This window comes from Pezoporus occidentalis, unplaced genomic scaffold (genome assembly GCF_034315485.1).
Source record: "Pezoporus occidentalis ecotype Australia unplaced genomic scaffold, CSIRO_AGI_Poc_V1 ctg80, whole genome shotgun sequence".
Classification (NCBI taxonomy): domain Eukaryota; kingdom Metazoa; phylum Chordata; class Aves; order Psittaciformes; family Psittacidae; genus Pezoporus; species Pezoporus occidentalis.
The window spans coordinates 1,072,289-1,091,848 of record NW_026916159.1 but is presented as its reverse complement, the minus strand read 5'-3'; the positions used below and the strand labels follow the sequence as shown (position 1 = coordinate 1,091,848).

The window sequence follows — 19,560 nt, the reverse complement described above, 5'->3', positions numbered from 1 at the left end:
AGCTTGTTCTGGTGAATCTGTGTCAGATGAGGGCAAATAAAACCCTCTGAAGTATAGTACATATCCGGTTGAGCATGTTACACTGGGAAGATTCATGAACAAAGGAGCTCCTCTGTACCTAGCTTTTATTGTTGTCATTTGCCACAGAAGTGTTGGTTTGAGCCCAGATTAAACAAACCTAAATTACAAACAAGAACCTGACTAAATCTAACTTTATTATAGACACTGCAACAGATATTCAAGCAAATATTAAGACACTGTTTTCTCTTGGAAACTTGACCTTCATCTGATGCTGAGGAGGGATGAGTTGAGTTTGCTGGACTGCAAATGCTGATGGCCTCATCATCAGAGCATGCAGAAGTAGGGAAGGTATGGAAGAAGTATGTAAACACAGTGGTAGGCACTGCAAGGGTAGCTAACCTGTTACAGCTTCTTACCACCAGCACATGAAATCAGACCAGCCATCTGCTGAGTAGCTCTGCAGCAGAACTTCTCAGACAAGCAGGAGCTAAAAAATCTACCAAGTTTCCTAATCAGTTGAACATAAGGACATTGAGGACAGGACTAATCAAACAATCTGCACAAAGGTTAATGCAGCTCCAGCTATTCTTAAATCTCTACTTTCCAGCATTCAGCTAAATCAGCTTCCAGACTGGTGTCATTTCCAATGACTACATGCTAAGGTGCTCAATGAAAACAAATATTGTACAGATAAAGAATTCTAGTTGAGGTAGCATCAACTTTAGTCTTAACAAAGGAAAGGGGAACTGTGGAATTAGCCTAAAAAAGACTCCCGTGCCTTGTCTGACATTTTAATTCATATGGGCAGAAAGATGTCCCCATTTTTAAACCATCTTACAGGAAGTCTGGCATTCTTCTTGTGTGCTGTTTTGCTTAGTAGAGTCAAAGCTTGACTCACAGAGAGAGTAGTGTTTATTCTAAATTATCAAAGTTAAGGAGCAGTTAATGACTTGAACACCCACAGTATAAGTTAAATTAAGCTGTATAGGGACTCTTTGAGCCACCATTCTAAACAAGGAAAATATCTGTGCACTTCAGATGCCAAATACTCTTTTTTTCCTTCACAACAGCTTTTATCATTTTCAATGACACTGTAATGGAATTGAGCAAACAGCAGAATCCACAGAGATGTTTAATTCCTTCTGAAATCTCACCACCACCTCAGAAAAGAGATAAGATTTTACAGATTTATTCCCTTCCTTTATTTCAATTACCATGTTAATGCTTGAGACAATTCCTAACCCAAACTACTGGCCCAAAGTCTGTTGGCAGGTAAGACAGCAGATCTAAATCAAATCACAAAGATTTTGCAATAAGATTGCAAAGCACAATTTCCCCTCTGTAGTAAAAGCTGCACTTTCCCCTGTTTTCCTACTGTAAATCACTATAGGATGGCAAAACTTCATTACATACACATGACACAATGTTAAAATAGTACATCCTTTAAGACATTCTAACAATATCCGAAGCTAAGTTCAAATCTAAATATTAACAAAGTGTAGAGTGAGATCTTCCCCAGTTAATTCGCTCAGTCTTTCAAAATCAGAAACTAAAAGAATGAAAGGGCTCTGCTATAAGCAGTCTGCTACACCAATATGACAAAAACCACTATCAGCCTTCAGTTGTGACCCTCTCATGGCTGCCAAATTAAAACACAAAAACAGTGAGCCCCCCTCCCATTCTTTTTGGCCAACAGTTCATGCAAATTACATAAGACCAATAATCTTTTCTTAGCAACAAGATTTCATCTTCACTACTGATTATATTAATGATAAAGTAGTGAACATTAACAAATCTAATGATAAGAGATGCCCTCCTTCACTAACTCATTCATACAATTTAAAATCTCTGAAATAGAAAGAATAATTCATTCATCCAACAGACTCACCAGAAACAGAAAAGAAGCCATCACTAATACCGCTTTCCAGCCTACATTCCTGACACTGAAATCTAGGCACACAATGATAATTTCATGTGAGGAGAAGGATTGCTAAATATACAAAAATATGTGGTTTTCTACTGTGCCATGAAACTTTCACATTTTCTTATGTCTTTGACTCATTCCAACGTTTTCTAGAGTTAGGGTTAGTACACATGAGCTGTCCTGACTGCCATGGGGCACAGAAAGTGCTGGCAAAGTGTGCTGAATTGTCAGCCCCTGAGCACCTCCACCTCCCAGGGAATCATACAGCTCATTCAGGTAACTTCAGAAAAGGTTATAATTACTTACAGCAGGATGTCCAGCACAGTAGGTGTAGCTAGCATGAGACTGGTAGTGCAAGCTTGCTCTTGGAAAGGTGTATGTATTCCAAGCAGGTTGGCTGCTATTCCACTGGGAGCTAAAGCCAGGGCTCATGGTCACTCTCGATTTACTGTTTTGGTACGTTCTCACTGTGGAGCTGGACTATCAAAAAAGAAAGAAATGCAACGTAAAAATAGCTTTTAGGGTAAAATATAAACAATGCAGCTACATATCATCATTGTCCATATATATACTGCCACATGGCCTGGAACAAACCTGAGTATTTCCTATAAGAAACAGGGAAAAGCAAAAAATTGATTCCTCCAAACATATCAGTGAAACCGGTATCACTGTACTGCGCAGAAGAAAGACAGATGAGAGACTTCAGGCTGGGATGTAAATCAAATAGGCAAAGGGTGACAGAGATAAAGAGATGTTCTGAAAACCTGCAGAGGGTACAATCTTGCAAGATTAGTAGTTGAAACTTCCATATTTATTTATTTATTATAATGAACTGAATATTGACATTTATTGAGCTCCTGATCAGATATGTCCATTTTACAGTAAATGGCAGTTTGGGGCCAATGTTTCAATGTATTTCTTGAAGTCTTGAAATCCCATCTAGTGGCTACGGAAGGTCAAGCCATCACAAAGATGCCCCTGCATTTCACATATGTAAAATCCTAAAGAGACTATGAAACATCATGCTTTTTTTTTAATTACTTAAAATGCAGAAGGAAAAATAAAACTCTTAAAAAATTCAGTAACTTCACCTGAAAGTAACCCAGACTACAGATGTGTAATTCACTTTCATTCTTTCTGGCTTACTCTCATTTTACTTTATTTCAACTGCATTCTTCTGCTTCAAGTCCTTCTTATATAAGACATATTCCTAATAAGTGCTTGCACTGATAGGGGTAATTTATTAGGGCAGGAAAAAAGACAAATATTTTTTCTAAAAGAGTAGAAGATGCATCAGAGGTGAATGCATTTTTAGCAGATATTTAGGTTGGCCTTCAAAGATACACAAATGTACTTTTTCCTTCATACTGTGTTCTGCATGTGGGTTTTGTTCACTTTGTTTTTGTTGGCAAAGGCGATATCTCAATATTCTATGCAAATTTACACCAAGTAATTGTAATTATTATAAACCTGAAATTGCTCTTTTAAAGCATTAAATTGACGGTGACCTTAGTAACACAGTGAAGGCTTGAGATATATGAACACAAATAATATTTCTTAGAAATGCTTACAAATGTCCCTGTTAGTAAATTGATGCTATCAATTTCAAAAGCTACACTCAGGAATGACACTTCATTTATTTTTACCGTTCTTTCAAAGACAACTTTTATACATGATGTATGTACCATTAACCAAATATCAATATGGGCCACCACTGAACAAGGTGTTTCACACAATCCAAGACCATCCTTACCCCGAAGTACTTACAAGATAAATGAGAAGGTCAAGGAAAGGATGGAATAGCACAGCCTGATGCAGAAGCAGAGAAAACAGCTTCGTAAACATGACTTTCATTTCAGTGCTTCAGCTCAGTTTCACTGGGAGAGGATTAGTGAAATGGAAGGAAGATGGGACAGAGAGAAGACATACAAAAAGATTTCAAGGACACATTCTAGCTATAAAAATACATAGCCTGTATAATCTTTCAAATTTTTAATGTTGTATTTAGCTGGTTTTATAAACTACAGGCCATGCTGAATATGACTTCTCTATTTCATTTAATTTTCAGAAGTACACAAAGTTTTCCTCGGTTATCGACTGCTGTATAAACTTAAGTTCAAGAAAAGGCCAAACAACTTCCTGCATGTGTTTATTTCCTGCGCCACTGATTAGGAAGCCTGAAAAGAGCAGTTTCCCCTCACCAGTTCTCAATATCTCAACAGATTCGCCTCCCACCCCCACCCCTAAGAGAAGGATTCCTGTGGTGCAATTTCTAAAGATTTAACTTATGACCAGCTGAACACAAAGCATATGAATGAACACTAAAACCCACACTGAACTCTCATTAGTCACTGTGTGTGACAAGTGGTTACTTTGTTCTTACAAAAGGCTTTAGGGGGAAAAAAAATCTGCCCCTATAGTTAAAGGAGCTTATTTGAAACAAATCTCTTTTTTTGTATGAATTTAAATCATGACAAATCAAAGGAAAGAGACTATGGCTACAGATAGAGAAAAAAATAAAATAAAATAACGGTTTTAATGTTTCAGGTTTTTTTTTTTCTTTCTTTTTTTCTTCCTTTTTTCCTCTTCCCCTTTTACCCTCTTTCCCCAAGGACCAGAAACTGCATTTCCTTTCCTTTGACGTATTACTTATCTTTCAGATCACTCTTCAAAGGCAAATCTCTCTTTCTGGGCCCTGGTAGACTTGCTTCTACATGAGAGATGAAGGCTAGATTTTGTTTTGGACAGACCAAGTAGGGGTTTAGCCATAATCTACTTCTCCATGTAAATTTCTCCCCTTTATAAACATCAGCATGGCTGCTTATTGACTCCTCTGGAGGAGCTCATCCCCAGCCAAATATTCTGTGAATATTGAGCTGCTGTATCCTAACAATAGCTTCACTCCTTCCTATTATTTCTGATGGGTCTGCATTGTATAGACTAGTGGAAAATATCTGTGGCTGATGGGATGTGAAGATGAATTGTCAGCTGTGATAATTGTGAACTGATTATTTTTCATTGTGGCAGTAAACTCCACTACAGCAAGGAGGAACGTGCTGTTAGCACTATGCAGATGTGCCCAATGTTTGCTCCTCCATTATTAACTGGCAATAAATTCATTTCCTGCAACTTGCATCTTTTTTTTGCCTGTGACAGTAATTGCTAAGTGATCCCTCTCTCTTTATCTTGAGCTTTTCCCCCTTATTTTCTGTTCCCATTTTGTTGACAAGGAGGGGTGAAAAATCGACCAGGTGGGTGTCTGCCAGCCAGCAAAGGTAACCACTACAAAGTGGCAGATCTTGTGGCAAACAAGCTTTTATTTAGGATTTGAAAGTGCATCTATTTCCCCCTAAACCTCTCGATTCCTCCAATAAAAGGTATCATTTCTCCCCATAACCTTGTCTTCTTTATGTCTCTCAGGCTGTCAATGGTAGACCATGGCTGCCACTCCTCAAACAACCTGATCAGCTTTTCTCAGATAACTTCTGCAGAAAATTCTCAGATTACATAAAAATGAACTGTTGCCCTTTTTCGCTGTGTTTTGCCAGAAACAACAAATATTACAAAAGCTAGGAGAAAAATTTCTTTTCCTTGAATAAGTCATTCCAGTACCTTTATACCCTAAAGGTCTGATTCAATCTGAAATTGGTATCAGTAAAATTTAAATGTCTAAGCATATTTTAAAATACAACCCTTTTTCCCCCTATGCCTTAATTTGTTTGTAAGTATTGTAATTTGCTTGTAAGTATGGATAATCTTACTTTAAAAATTCTAGGCTAACTTTTCCTCACGTTTGTAAAAGTTTTGAATGTTTCTGGACATAAGCATGAGTGAAATGCAAAGTACTATTAGTATTATTACTGTTTCTTGAGCTTAACTGCTCTTAGTTCATGACTGTTAGTGCTGAACCCAGGACAGTTCTTTTAGTAGCCAATGTGTGAAGTCCAATAGTGACAAAAACAGAACATTATGGAGCACTTTCTGTCTTCAAAGCACTGTGCAAATGTTAGATTTCTGACGGTTGCAACGTTTCCAACTTTTAAAGCAGTTTATAGTGGATGTAAGAGCTAACAGCCACTCCTTCCTATTTGTATGTGAATAAGCCACACTCTGACTAGGACATTAATAAATATAAATAGTTGTGCTGTAGCCTTAGTCTTCCTGTCATCACACCCATACCCTCCACTCTTGCCATACAGAGCCATCATGCAGTAAACTAACAGGAAAAATGCGGTAATTCTGAAATGCTGCATCATATCAACTGCAAGACTGACTACATCTATCAGACACCCTTCTGCCAAGTATTCCAAAGTGCTGTGATTATTATTGGCTTTGGCACGCCAATAGAAGAGAGAGACTCCAAATATGCTGCTCTATATTACCACTCTACGAATGCTGGCTTTAAAAAAATAATAATAAAAGACGACAAGTGGGATTAAAGAGGTGTAAATAACATCTGAATTCAGCCTCCTACTACCTCAGCTTTTAAAAGCAACTTCCTAGAGCTACGATGTCATTTTCTTAGCCCACACAATTTGAGCTGCTTCCAGTCTCTTGGATTTTGATTACATAATGGTTCTGTCTTCAACTGCATTTTCTGGGTTGTGTTGTGAAAGGAATTCTGTTCAAAAGGCTGCCCACCTTCTTCCCCTTATCCATTCAAGGGATCTGCCATCCCTTATTTTGATGACAAAATGATTAGAGAAGTTGGGAAAGGCCATTTAGAGAAACTGATATTATGGACATAATGTTTTCAGGAACTCTATATGCCTGTATTTGAATTAGATCATGATGCAAAGCACAGTCTTATGCTCTTAAAAGTTTGGATGCTTTACAAAATACTACTGTTCCCATAGAAATCAAAGTTTTCCTATAACCTGGAAAAGTCAGAAATTAAAATAGCTGCCCTGGAACATTATCCCATGAACTAAAATGATGCATTTGTTTTCTTGCTCAGAGAAAATAAACTGGCAAACCAAGTCTGATTTTAGTTCATCACAAAATCCACCTGAGACTCCTTAAAGATTATGATAATTGTGAAATTGAGGAGTAAGGGTGTTTTTTTCCTTTTGGATTGTTATGAAAACTAAACATGGAATATATTGTAGATTTATATTTTATTTTACTAGCAGGAAAGAGGAATTTTATGCTGATATTTTTCCCAACATAATCTTTCACTAAGGCTTGCAAATCTTTTAGAGTCTAGAACCAGATTCCATCTGTTCCAGTAAGAGCTGAGCTCTTAATATTTGGCCACTGCAGGTTTCAAGTTTATCAGTTGTCTCATAACCTTTATGAAAAAACTTCAGAGACATGACCAAATTTAAGAGAAACACTGTTTTTCCAGACATGGGATTGAAACTCAATACACTGTACCTGGAAAAACAGGATCAACTGAGAGAAACAGCATTCCACTGAAACCGCAGAGAAATGAGGCTGTATTTCATCTCAGCATACATGTAAGGCTATAGCTCATCCAGTAGTCTCAAGAGTGCTGAGTGCTTGCCCACATCATGCCAAAACCCAGGTTGTGCAGCCCATCTGCCCTCTCCCAGTAGGTGGAAAGGAACGCTCTCCATAGGCTAGCTTGTTCAGCAGGCTCCTCACCAGCAGACTGAAGGGGACCCAGGCCTGCAGGATGCTACCAGCAGAGCTGAGTTACACCAGAACTGGTGCCCAACAGGAATGCTATTCATAAACTGAGAGACTTTTTAGAATCGGCCCCAAATTAGCTAAATAACTTGAGGAATGTATTCTAGAAAACGTGTCTGCCACTCATTGTTATTCTTCCCCAGAGTTATGACTTGAAAACAAAATATATATGGTTTTCACACTTTTCTGGTTAGAATTGCTGTCATTTCCATTGACTCAACACTGTAATTCATGCTGTACTTTTAACTGTTACTTGAATCGTAAGAGCCTTTTTTTCCTGGGCAAAGCAAGAAATATTGCTCTTGTATTTACAGAGAATGAGCAGGGGAGCTGAAAAAATGAAGGCCTTCATGGTTTGAGGGAGAGGCCATGAAGAGCCTGTTTTTCTGCCATCTTATCATTCACATCAGTGCCATGGGGCAAAGAACTACTAACAAGAGACAGGCCAGTGACAATTCAGCCTAAAGCTTCCAAGTCTCTTGGTAACAGGTGTGGAAGACCTGGGTGTAATCAAAAGTTGCTGTTAACTGATGGTTGTCTAGGCAAGAGATCGCTGTATGTCAGTCAATTTATGCAAACACAAACCTCCCAAAAAGCATTACCACCACCAATATCTCAGCATGCAACTCAGTGCAAAGACCACATAAAAGTCATAAGAAATGCTCCTATGCTTCAAACTGATTTCTCTAGAATAAGAAAAGTAAAATTGCATGCATAAGAGAAACTTGTATTGTTTTTTTTTACCCATGTTGTACCCAGCCTTAGGTAACTGGGACACACATGCTCCTGGAGGGCTCATTTGTATATCTTCCTTCCACAGAAGTAAAAGTGAAAGGAGATTTTCCAAAGGATATTATTTTGTTTATCTTTGTTAGGTTATCTGAAAAAAAAATGAAAGTGGGATTAAAATATTTGCTGTTAAATGGGATTCATATTGGTCTAGTTTAAACCTTTAATCTAGGTTTGAACACAGTGAATATTTTGACTCCCAAGTTCTCTCCTTCTCCCTCCACCTTCATCTCCTTCACTTTGAAAAAAGGGCACGTCAAAGTTTCTTCTGTTCAGAATATCATTTATTCAATCTATTGTGAAAAATTTAAGCTATACCAACCTCAGAAGAGCATTGACTATGAACTTGTAATGGTAGGTCATTAAATAATTATTTTCTGAAAATAAAACTCACTCTAATCTGCTAAATTTACTCCATTTTTTTACAACACCAAGATTACAATTTAAAGTAGTGAAGCATTACGCTAACCCAAGGTGAGCATGATCTGAGTTTTCCCAGTAAAATCTGGCAAGATAGCACTGGTTAAGACCCCACTACAAGATGACCTGCATAGTTCTGATTTCTAAATAAGCCACCCATATAAAATAATCATTCAATCCACTCCTATGAATGCACACACTGCTCATCCATACAAAGTGACTGGAGAAAACACAGTTCTTCCACCATGAGCTGCTGAGCACACAACTCAGAGAAGCAAAGAACTTGAACAAGAGGCTTCCTATAAGGACAGGCTGAGAGCACTGGGGTTGTTCAGCCTGGAGAAGGCTCAGGGGAAAACTTAAAACAGTTTTCTAATACCTGAAAGGGGCCTACAAGAAATTTGTGGAGGGACTTTTTACAAGGGCATGTAGTAACAGGACAAGGGGGAATGGCTTTAAACTGATAGAGGGTAAATTTAGATTACATATTAGGAAAAAAATCTTTACTATGAGGGCTGTGAGACACTGGAATAGGTTGCCCAGAGAAGCTGTGGCTGCCCCCTTCCAGATCGGTATTCAAGGCCAGGTTGGATGGGGCTTTGTGCAACCTGGTCTAGTGGGAGGTGTCCCTGCCCATAGCAAAGCATTGGAAGTGGATGAGCTTTAAGGTCCCTTCCAACTCAAGGTCCCTTCCAACTCAAACCCTTCTATGATATGATTCTATACTTCATGCCAGATTAGAAAGTGGTGGACACTAATCTTACCATAAGTTGTTGATTACATATAAAACACATCATACTAAGTTTCTGATCTTGACAGATCTCCAGAGCAATAATTTCACCAGGTCTAAAAATTCCTCTCTCATATATGACAGTTGGCACCCTTGAAGTCTTTTCTACAAACTACCTGGCAGTATTTGGGTCTTGCAGCATTCCCTTGGTAAAATAGAAAACACAAGGGGATGATGCAAAATTAAAATAATAATAATAATTACTGTGATAAATGCATTTCCTAGGATCACGCTCCCAGGTTCAGAGTGCTCTTGTACTAGTTTTGGTGTAAGTCAACAAACCACTTTTACTTATACAGTACCTATGTACTGCTGACTGAAACACAAGTTTAAGACCTTTACTGGTTAATGACTGATTTTAGCATTTACCTGCCTGCTAAATTGGCGACTTTTTACAGACAGCCAACATCTTTGGTGAAACTCATTCTTTTTGATAGTTTGGGGAGAAAAGTAATTATTTGATTAACACCTGAATTCCTTTCCCTTTTACGATACCCAAAGGTATGTTTCACTTACGTTCTGCAGTATCTTAATGTTATTCTCTGATATATCTGTTTACTACATGTATATTGAATTAATCCCTGCACAATAGATCAACCACTGTCTTGGATACATATTATTTTCCTCACACTAGATCTGCAATATACAACTTCTTCTAGACAATCCCAAGAGTAAAAGCTGGCTGACAATCTAAGCAAGCCTGCAACATTAACCAGTGAGTGCAATCCAGACTCACATACCAGAGGAGATGTTTATGAACAACTAAAAAATGTCCAATGGCAGAACATCATTCCTACAATTCCATCAAACGAGAAAAAGTCAGATTCCTTCCCACAGCTACAGTAGGCAAACTGTTGATTGCAGCCCAACATGCATATTACAAGCCTTGACATCCACAAAATGCTTACTTTACTGAATGCAATGTGGTTATGAAATGTGTTTGGCCACTGGGAAGAATTCTATAAATCCTGCAAAGCTACCCAATATAACACTCTACAGCTAACTCCTGTGGATGGGCCTGCATGCTTTTGTAAACCTCACTATGGGATTAGGACATTTATCAAATCCATGATTTCTTTCCCGCAATGTTATATCTATTGTACACCAGGAATTCTGCAGGTGCATGATTTATCCATCCTGTCATTAGCTACAAAACCCTGCAAACTGTTTTTATTTTCTTCTGGAGAAACAAATACTCTTCCCATAAATTGTTTTACTGCTGACTGGGGAACAGGCTCCTGCTCCCTTGACAATACAACAGCTTGCATTTTCTGACCTTGCAGTTTTAATTTCCAGCATAACAATCCGAAGCTCAACACCAATTCTTATGGAATTAATTAATATAGGAAAAATTATTGCTTACTTTTTTTCTGAACTCTCATTACCTCTTAAGTGCCAACAAGTCTGATCACTTGAGGGATATTACAGACAACACATCCCCTAAAGATCCAACCACGCAGGAGAAGGAAGAAAATGTCAAATAAATCAAACAGATAAAATTCTCTTTTAAAGTGAGAAGAAAAATTCAATATGAATTTTGTTACTGGAGTCAGGATTTGTCAAAGGTTTCAGTTTGGCTGAAAATGTTCAATGAACATTTTAAAAAGCAAGGAAGGAAAACGGATATCCAGGAAATTCAGAAAAGAAAAGTGATTTCTTACTCAGTGAAATCATACTCAGACAGGCCTTTCACTCAAATTAAATATTCATAGAACCACATATATTGTATATGACAGAGTTGAATGTGAAAAGGCTAATATCCTCTGGCTTTTCCAGTACCCAAGTAATCCATTAGAAATGTAATTGTGTAACCATTCCATGGCTTCAGTAGGATGTATGAAAAATAAAAGAGAAAGCATAGAGAACCACAGAGAGAAGAAAAAAATACGAAGAAATATCCAAGACCAGTTCTCAGGATATTCAAAATCAATTTCAACTGCCCCAGATATCTGTTGGGTATAAAATGCACAGCAGAAGAACATGCACACAGAACTACAAAGTTGCCTAGAAAAGCTGCTTTTACTTCCCTTAAGCTTTGGGCACTTAGGTTGGAGAAGAGAGAGAGATATCGTTGATTTATTAAAAGGCATGAGCAAATTACAAGTGGGAAGCTGACTATAAGCCATTTGAATTCAGCATAGCAAAGACTGGTTTTCCAGGATACATCAACACTAGGTTACAGATTTTATTGAAAAATAAGTAAATCTCAGTGAAAAGCAACATTCAAATTCCCCATGTAAAAGACAACAGAAATACATACAAAATAGTGTGTTAAGGCTCAAGAGTTTATGGGATTTTGTTTTGATTTGCTTTTATTACTCAGGGGAGAGGGAGCAATGAAAAAGTATTAAAATCCAAATAATTCTGCAGATCATTAACAGTCCTGTAGATTAAACTACAAGGAAGGACACATGGGCATCAACATAGAAAAATACTGTTAAGTCAGTGAAAAACTTAAGTGAATATTTGAGAACACCTAAGGAACCTGAAGGTACACAAGTCCATGGGACCTGATGAGATGTACTGAGGGTCCTGAGGGAACTGGTGGATGAAGTTGTGAAACTGTGGCAGTTCAGTAAAGTTTCTGCTGACTAGACAAGGGGAAATATAACCCCCTTTTTAAAAAGGGAAAAAGAAAGACCCAAGGAACTATAGGTCAGTCAGTCTCACCATGGTACCCAGCAAGACCATGAAGCAGATCCTCCTGGGAACTATGCTAAGGCACATGGGCAATAACGGGGTGATTTGTGACAGCCAACATGGCTTCACTAAGGACAAATCATGCCTGACACATTTCATGGCCTTCTATGATGGGGCCAAAGTGTTAGCAAATAAGGGTAAGCAACTGATGTCAACTACTTGGACTTGTGCAAGGCAAACCTTATGAAGTTCAACAAGGCAAAGCACAAGGGGCTGCATCTGGGTCAGGGCAATTGCAAGCACAAACACAGGCTGGGAGAGAATGGATTGAGCCCTGAGGAGAAATACTTGGGGGTGTTGGTTGACAAAAAGTGCAACATCAGCCAGCAGCATTTGCTTACAGATCAGAAAGCCAACTGTATGCTGGGCTGCCTCAAAAGGAGTGTGGCCAGCAGGCCGAGGTCCCTCTATTCCACTCCTGTGAGATCCCACCTGCAGTACTGTGTTCAGCTCTAGGGCCCCCAATACAAGAAGGATGTGGACCTGTTGAAGGAAATCCAGAGGAGGACCACAAAGATGATCAGAGGGCTGGAGCACCTCTCCTGTGAAGACAGGCCAAGAGAATTGGGCTTGTTCCATCTAGAGAAGGCTCAGGGTAGACTTTATAACAATCTTCCAATACCTAAAAAGAGCCTACAAGAAATCTGTAGTGGGACTTTTTACAAAGGCATGTAGTGACAGGACAAGGGGGAATGGCTTTAAACTGACAGAGGGTAGATTTAGGTTAGACAATAGGAAGAAATTCTTTACTATGAGGTTGGTACGACACTAGAATAGGTTGTCCAGAGAAGTTGTGGATGCCCCATGCCTAGCAGTGTTCAAGGCCAGGTTGGATGGGTCTTTGAGCAGCCTGGTAGAGTGTAAGCTGCCCCTGCCCATGGCAGGGTGGTTGGAATGAGATGATCTTTAACGTGCCTTCCAGCCCCAACCACTCTGTAATTCTACATATATATCAAATCAAGGAATAAAGCAGCATGAGATAACACATGTGGAAGGTTTGACCATGCAAAACTTCTCTGGCCTTGGTCAGCACAGAGTTTAAAACAATGGAACTACTCGTGACATTAAGGTAAACCATGTATAAACAAAGAGATCCCTGATAAAGCTTTGGAGAAACTACTGGAGTTAAACACAGTTCTCTCCTTCATAATTGTCTACTGCACATTAAAGCTCTATCATGTGGCCAGATCGTAAAAACAACTTCACTCTAGATAATGTCAGTCAAATATTTCTAAATATATAAAAACACTTTTACTTTCAAGTATCAAAGTGAATGCAAAACAGCAATCTTTCCCTCACAGTACCTTTCCTTCAAGGAAATACATAAATATAAACCACTACTTTTATTCTTATCAGCAAACAATCAAGAGCTTTATGGGTTGACTTGTAATTTGGCCATGACACGTGTTTCAGATCGGCATGTTATGCTCCATGAATTGGAAAACAAACCAAAACAACAACAAAACTCCAATGACTTACATTTTGGTAAGGTTACTGAAAAATAGCTTCAGCTTTCATGGAATTACATTACTGAGAAAAAAACAACCCCAGTATATTACACATTGAGGGGCTGAAAGTGGAAAGCAGAGACCTTTTGAATCTTGCTGAAGGGTGCTCAAATAAGAGAATTCATGGACCCCTGAGAGAGGAAATCCAGCTGAGGCTCCTTGAAGCCTGACATGTGGAGCTGCACTTCTTCACTTAGGAAATACTGACAGCTAGGGGAATAACTCAGTTCATCTTAGCCTGAGGGATTTTTCTGCCCCAGTGCCCAATGGTATGAAGAAGATTCAGATCCTTCTTATTGAACTTCAACATCATAATCTTGACAGGCAAAATGAAGGTAAAAATGAGGGAACACTCTGCTTTTGTGCTTCTTCCTGCTGTATCCAGGGCCCCTTTCCTATCCCCAAATGTGTGTTAAGAAGTTAAAATCTAGATTTTAAAATATAAGTACACCACTCATGTCTAGGCTGCAAGACCCAGGTGAGAGATGAGGAACAGAGACTGAGGACAAGCAAGAAGATGACCAGAAAACACAGCAGGAGGCTCTGAGGATGAACAGATGCTACCCTGTCTCATCTGTGTTTTCTGTTTTGTGTTTCTGAGCCTACTGCTTCTCAAGACACTAGACATGGAGTAAATTCAGACAGAGACTTCTATCCCATTGTTCCCAGTTGCTTTAAACCTCTGCTCCTCAAGTCAAATCCTTTCTAGAGCTGATGACTGCATTTTCAAAGCCTGAGGAGCATTAGAAATTCCTACCACTCTAAAAGGACACTGGTCTAAAAATGCAGAAGGATTAGCAGAAAATTAAACTAATACAGTTATCATAGAAATTCCTTTAAAACATATATTTTGAAATTCATATTTCCATGTCAGTAGATAGTATCTGCAGTTCTGTGCTTAGAATACACATTTCAGGAAAACTTGCCATACAGCATATTCAATCATACACTATTTCCTGACACATGTGGGTGTCATAACCTTACATCAGAAACAGGAAAAAACAGTAATATTACCAGGATTTGTACAGAAGGTTATAGCATGAGTTGGTCTATTAAATATCGAAACAGTTCAGAATGACTTGAGAAAGTGTGGACTGGATGATCAGGTAGTGAGGTGGACTGCGAACTGGCTGAAGGAGAGAAGCCAGAGAGTTGTAGTCTATGGGGCTGAGTCTAGTTGGAGGCCTGTAACTAGTGGAGTGCCTCAAGGGTCAGTACTGGGACCAGTATTATTTAATATATTCATCAAGGATTTAGATGAAGGAATTGAGTGTACTATCAGCAAGATTGCTGATGACACTAAGCTGTGAGGAGTGGCTGACATGCCAGAAGGCTGTGCTGCCATCCAGAGAGACCTGGACAGGCTGGAGAGTTGGGCAGGGAATAACTTGATGAAATACAACAAGGGAAAGTGTAGAGTCCTGCATCTGGGCAGGAACAACACCAGGTTCCAGTATAGGTTGGGAAACGACCTGTTAGAGAGCAGTGTAGGGGAGAGGGACCTGGGGGGCCTAGTGGACGACAGGATGACCATGAGCCAACACTGTGCCCTTGTGGCCAAGAAGGCCAATGGCATCCTGGGGTGTATTAGAAGGCGGGTGGTTAGTAGGTCGAGAGAGGTCCTCCTTCCCCTCTACTCTGCCCTGGTGAGACCCCATCTGGAATATTGTGTCCAGTTCTGGGCCCCTCAGTTCAAGAAGGACAGGGAGCTGCTGGAGAGAGTCCAGCGCAGGGCAACGAAGATGATTAAGGGAGTGGAGCATCTCCCTTATGAGGAAAGACTGAGGGAGCTGGGTCTCTATAGTTTGGAGAAGAGGAGACTGAGGGGTGACCTTGTAAGTGTCGATAAATATGTAAAGGGGGAGTGTCACGAGGATGGAGCCAGGCTCTACTCAGTGGCAAACAATGATAGGACAAGAGGTAATGGGTACAAACTGGAACACAAGAGGTTCCACTTAAACTTGAGAAGAAACTTCTTCTCAGTGAGGGTGACGGAACACTGGAACAGGCTGCCCAGGGAGGTTGTGGAGCCTCCTTCCCTGGAGACATTCAAAACCCGCCTGGACACATTCCTGTGTAACATTATCTAGGTGTTCCTGCTCTGGCAGGGGGATTGGACTAGATGATCTTTCGAGGCCCCTTCCAATCTCTAGCATACTGTGATACTGTGTGACTGGTGGGAACATCTTTGAAGATTGCAAAAAGCTGGTTTTAGAGATACATTATTTGTTCAGTTTAAAAAATATTTTAAAAACTCTAATAACTTACACGTATCTTCATTACTAAGTGCAACTTTTAGCATCTAGTGAACTGTTAGACACTAAGATAGAAAGCTGATGGGTAGATGTAAAGGGAAAGATGCTCACCTATTATACTTGGAAAAAAAGGATGGTCTTTTAACTAAAGAGGAACACTATTGTTTGGAAGATCAAAAATCACAGTTAGATCTGCATCAGGCTTCTTATGTGACAAACTTCCCATAACTCTTTCCTTGTCTCTGTAATAGAGATTTTAGTGCTTCTTTTGCACATGGTATGACATCTTTTGTCCAGTCGTATTGAACAGCGATGTCCCAACTGACCAAATCAATCACTAATCACCAAATCACTTTTGGGGTCAACTTTCAGTTATATAACTTTCAGTTTGAAAGCTATTATATTTGGGAATAAACACAACAAAAGACACAGAGGGGCTCCCAGTAATCTACATACACACATAAGCATAATGAAGTGAAATAAAGAACACAGGCAGAGTACAGAGCATATTTCTAATGACATTTAAATTTATTGGCAATTTTTTAAGGAAGCTAATAGCAGAACTATGAATTAGGATGATATAAGAAAACTAAACCACATACAGAAGCAAAAAAAACAGGGGAAAACAGATTTGAGGAGCTGAATCATAATAGAGCTTTGATCCATCTCATTTGTGAAGCTATTCTTTAATTCACAGAGATTTAAACCAGACCTTGCTACAACTTTTTCAATATTCTTTTTTGATGTTCTATTTTAAAATATAGAAAAAAATATTTCTGAGGAAAACATTTTTTTTTTTCTTTTTAACTAACTGCTGCTAAGATTTTATGTAACATGGATGAAGAAAGGCACAGGAAAAAAGATTATGCTCTAAACTTTAAATATGGAAGAAAAAAATTATCTTGGGTTCTAAAAACTAAATATATTTATGCTTCTAACTCCTCTAACTTTAGAAATATCTGTTGTAGACTGTCATTATACTCAAATTGTTTGCAGATGATGCTGCTGCACAACGGAAGAGTCAGAGATAAACTGTTGAACTATTTGATGACATTGTCAACCTGTTAACAAAATAAAAATTATTAAATGGACAATGAACAGATGATACTAACACCAAGATCTGAAGTTACCAACTAGTTTTACAGCTGTCTCCTACTTTGGCCATGATACAGAAAAATGCATAAACTCCTAAGCAGCCTTTCCTAGTGAGAACTGTTATCTTCTATAGCTAGATCAAACTGATAGACCATGAATAGATTTTTCTTGCCATTGCCTAAAATTCCAATTCGAGTCAGAAGGATTTTAATTTATAATAAACTTTCTAGAGCTATTATTAGTTAATACAAAACTATTTGTTTTATGCAAACCTGTTTATTTTTAAAACTTATTTTTAAGAAGAAGAACATTTTACTCTAAAAAAATAAATATTGCATCCGTAAACTTAAGAAAAATACAGAGGAATATAGTTGCTATAAATGCAGTAGAATTCTGTTAGGGTAGGACAAATTTTAAGTACTCATTTGATATCATGGATTGCATCTAGCTGATCAAAGGATAGCAAACTTGTTAGATGAAGCAGCAGATATTCTGTTTAGTTGTTTCTTTAACATCAGAATCATACAGTTTGACAAGATTCTGCAGAACTTTGATAACTTTAGGAAATGCCATTCAGGTGATGGATGTCAATTTTGTTCCAGATGCTAAGGTCACAGTGCATCAAGATCCTTACACATATGCATAGGTGTGAGCACAGGAGGAAGTCTACTGAAGCCCAGAGGATCTGTTACAGTACTAGTATCATACACAGATTTTCAGTTGAAAGGCTTAAACATCTAAAACATCTAACAGAATTGATTGTGTTCTGAAGATAAAAATTTTGTTTCTTTGCAAGAACAAAAAGATGGTGACTTAGATAGGAAAGGGGGGATTCTGTTTGTTTTAAAAGGATATAAATCTTCATGATGCAGGCTATAAAAGAAGACTGGAAAGATTAATACTTTCTGGGCAGCATATTCCAACTCTTATTATCTACAGGGTATCTTGCACCTTGTTCTGAAGCATTTAGCAATGGCTCATGGAACAAGAGATGTTTAATGGTCTGATATAGCTTTGCTGCATCGATCACTGTGATACAGCAATCAAAACCAGAGGGTATGTATGGCCCTATTTGATCTTTACAAGAGGATTCCACCATGCTAATCTCTAAAACATACCGTCAGATTATTCATTCTTCTCCCTTGTGTATTTCTTTACCTGAAAATAAGTAAATCAATCAATACAGCCATAATGCAAAATTTCTGAACTAAAGGGAAGTCAATACTGTTTGTAAGTGCTTGGCAGAACACTGCCCCTGTGCATATCTGGGCTGCAAAGTGTAAGGAGCCCTACTGACCTTTTTTTTTAATAAACTAAGTGTTGGAAAAAAATGCACACATTCATTATGTCTCCTACTTCATGGAGGAAATATTGGTGCAGCTAAGGTGTAGAGAAAGAAGACTCAACAATGGGAACAAACAATCAAAGTATTGCACTGTCTTGCTTTTTCATTCAATATTCTTCTATGCAAGCATTCTTCTTATTTCTACTTACTTTCCATAATGGCTAAATTGTTCAAAAGATGATACCCACTGTATCTTAAAAAAAAAATTAAAAAAAAATCGATGTTCTTGCAGAAAAAGATGAGAAAATGAATGGTTGTGTAATTTGTACTTGAACATTTACATTTGTCTTTAAAAATTCAAGAATTTTCAGGCAAAGTAGGTGTAATTAGGCAATTTGCATCAAAATTTGAAATTATGACCAGCTTCAGGCTACTACTACTTAAAATCTTGAGCATCTATCTCAGTGTGCCCATGACTTCCATCCTTCGCTTACTTATTTGCACTCACTTCTTGTGAAACGTTTTTCATTTATTTTTATTTAGATATTGTTAACAAACAGTACAAGGTTAAATGGGTAATAAAAGAGTTTCTGGTTTATAATGACCAACAAAGCTTCAGTACCCAGTACTTCTTTATGTGAAGAAATCTACTTCTATTAACAGCCTCCAATAAGGAGCACAAACATATCCATTGATTCTAAGAGCTGACAAAAACTTTTATTTTTTTTTTATTCTTCAGGGCTAAGTTATGCAGAGACAGATACCTATAAATTTATAACATTCTTGAGAGGAGAGGTTGTAGATTTGATTTTGCTTACTACCAAACTTGAACATACAGATTGCAGAGTAGTTTCTCTAAAGTTTACTTTGCATTTTAATAATATTTAAAAAAAAAAGAAAAAGAACACCAAACAACAGACAACTTTCCCAATGCATCCACAAACTAGGATTTTCCTTCTTCCCAGTACAATTTAGAGTCTAAAAAGCGCAACATGTTTGCCACCATTTTTTCAAGTATCAGAGAAGAAAGATGTGAAAATCTGAAAAAAATCCACGGATGACTAAAGCCAGGTGAAATTTTGAAAATGACAGGAAAACAGCTGGAATCATGTCCATAGGGA

General features: G+C 38.2%; 1 protein-coding gene across 6 annotated transcripts in view; it reads right to left on the bottom strand.

Annotated features, from left to right (window-relative positions):
• RBMS3 (RNA binding motif single stranded interacting protein 3) overlaps positions 1–19,560 on the bottom strand; it is a 729,877-nt gene that overhangs the window by 506,515 nt on the left and 203,802 nt on the right. For 5 of the 6 annotated variants that reach the window (XM_062603533.1, XM_062603531.1, XM_062603532.1 and 2 more), the window contains exon 4: positions 2,252–2,425. In XM_062603533.1, coding sequence (XP_062459517.1) covers positions 2,252–2,425 — 174 coding nt within the window. The remainder of the gene's footprint in view (positions 1–2,251; positions 2,426–19,560) is intronic. The other variant, XM_062603536.1, reaches the window with a different exon arrangement.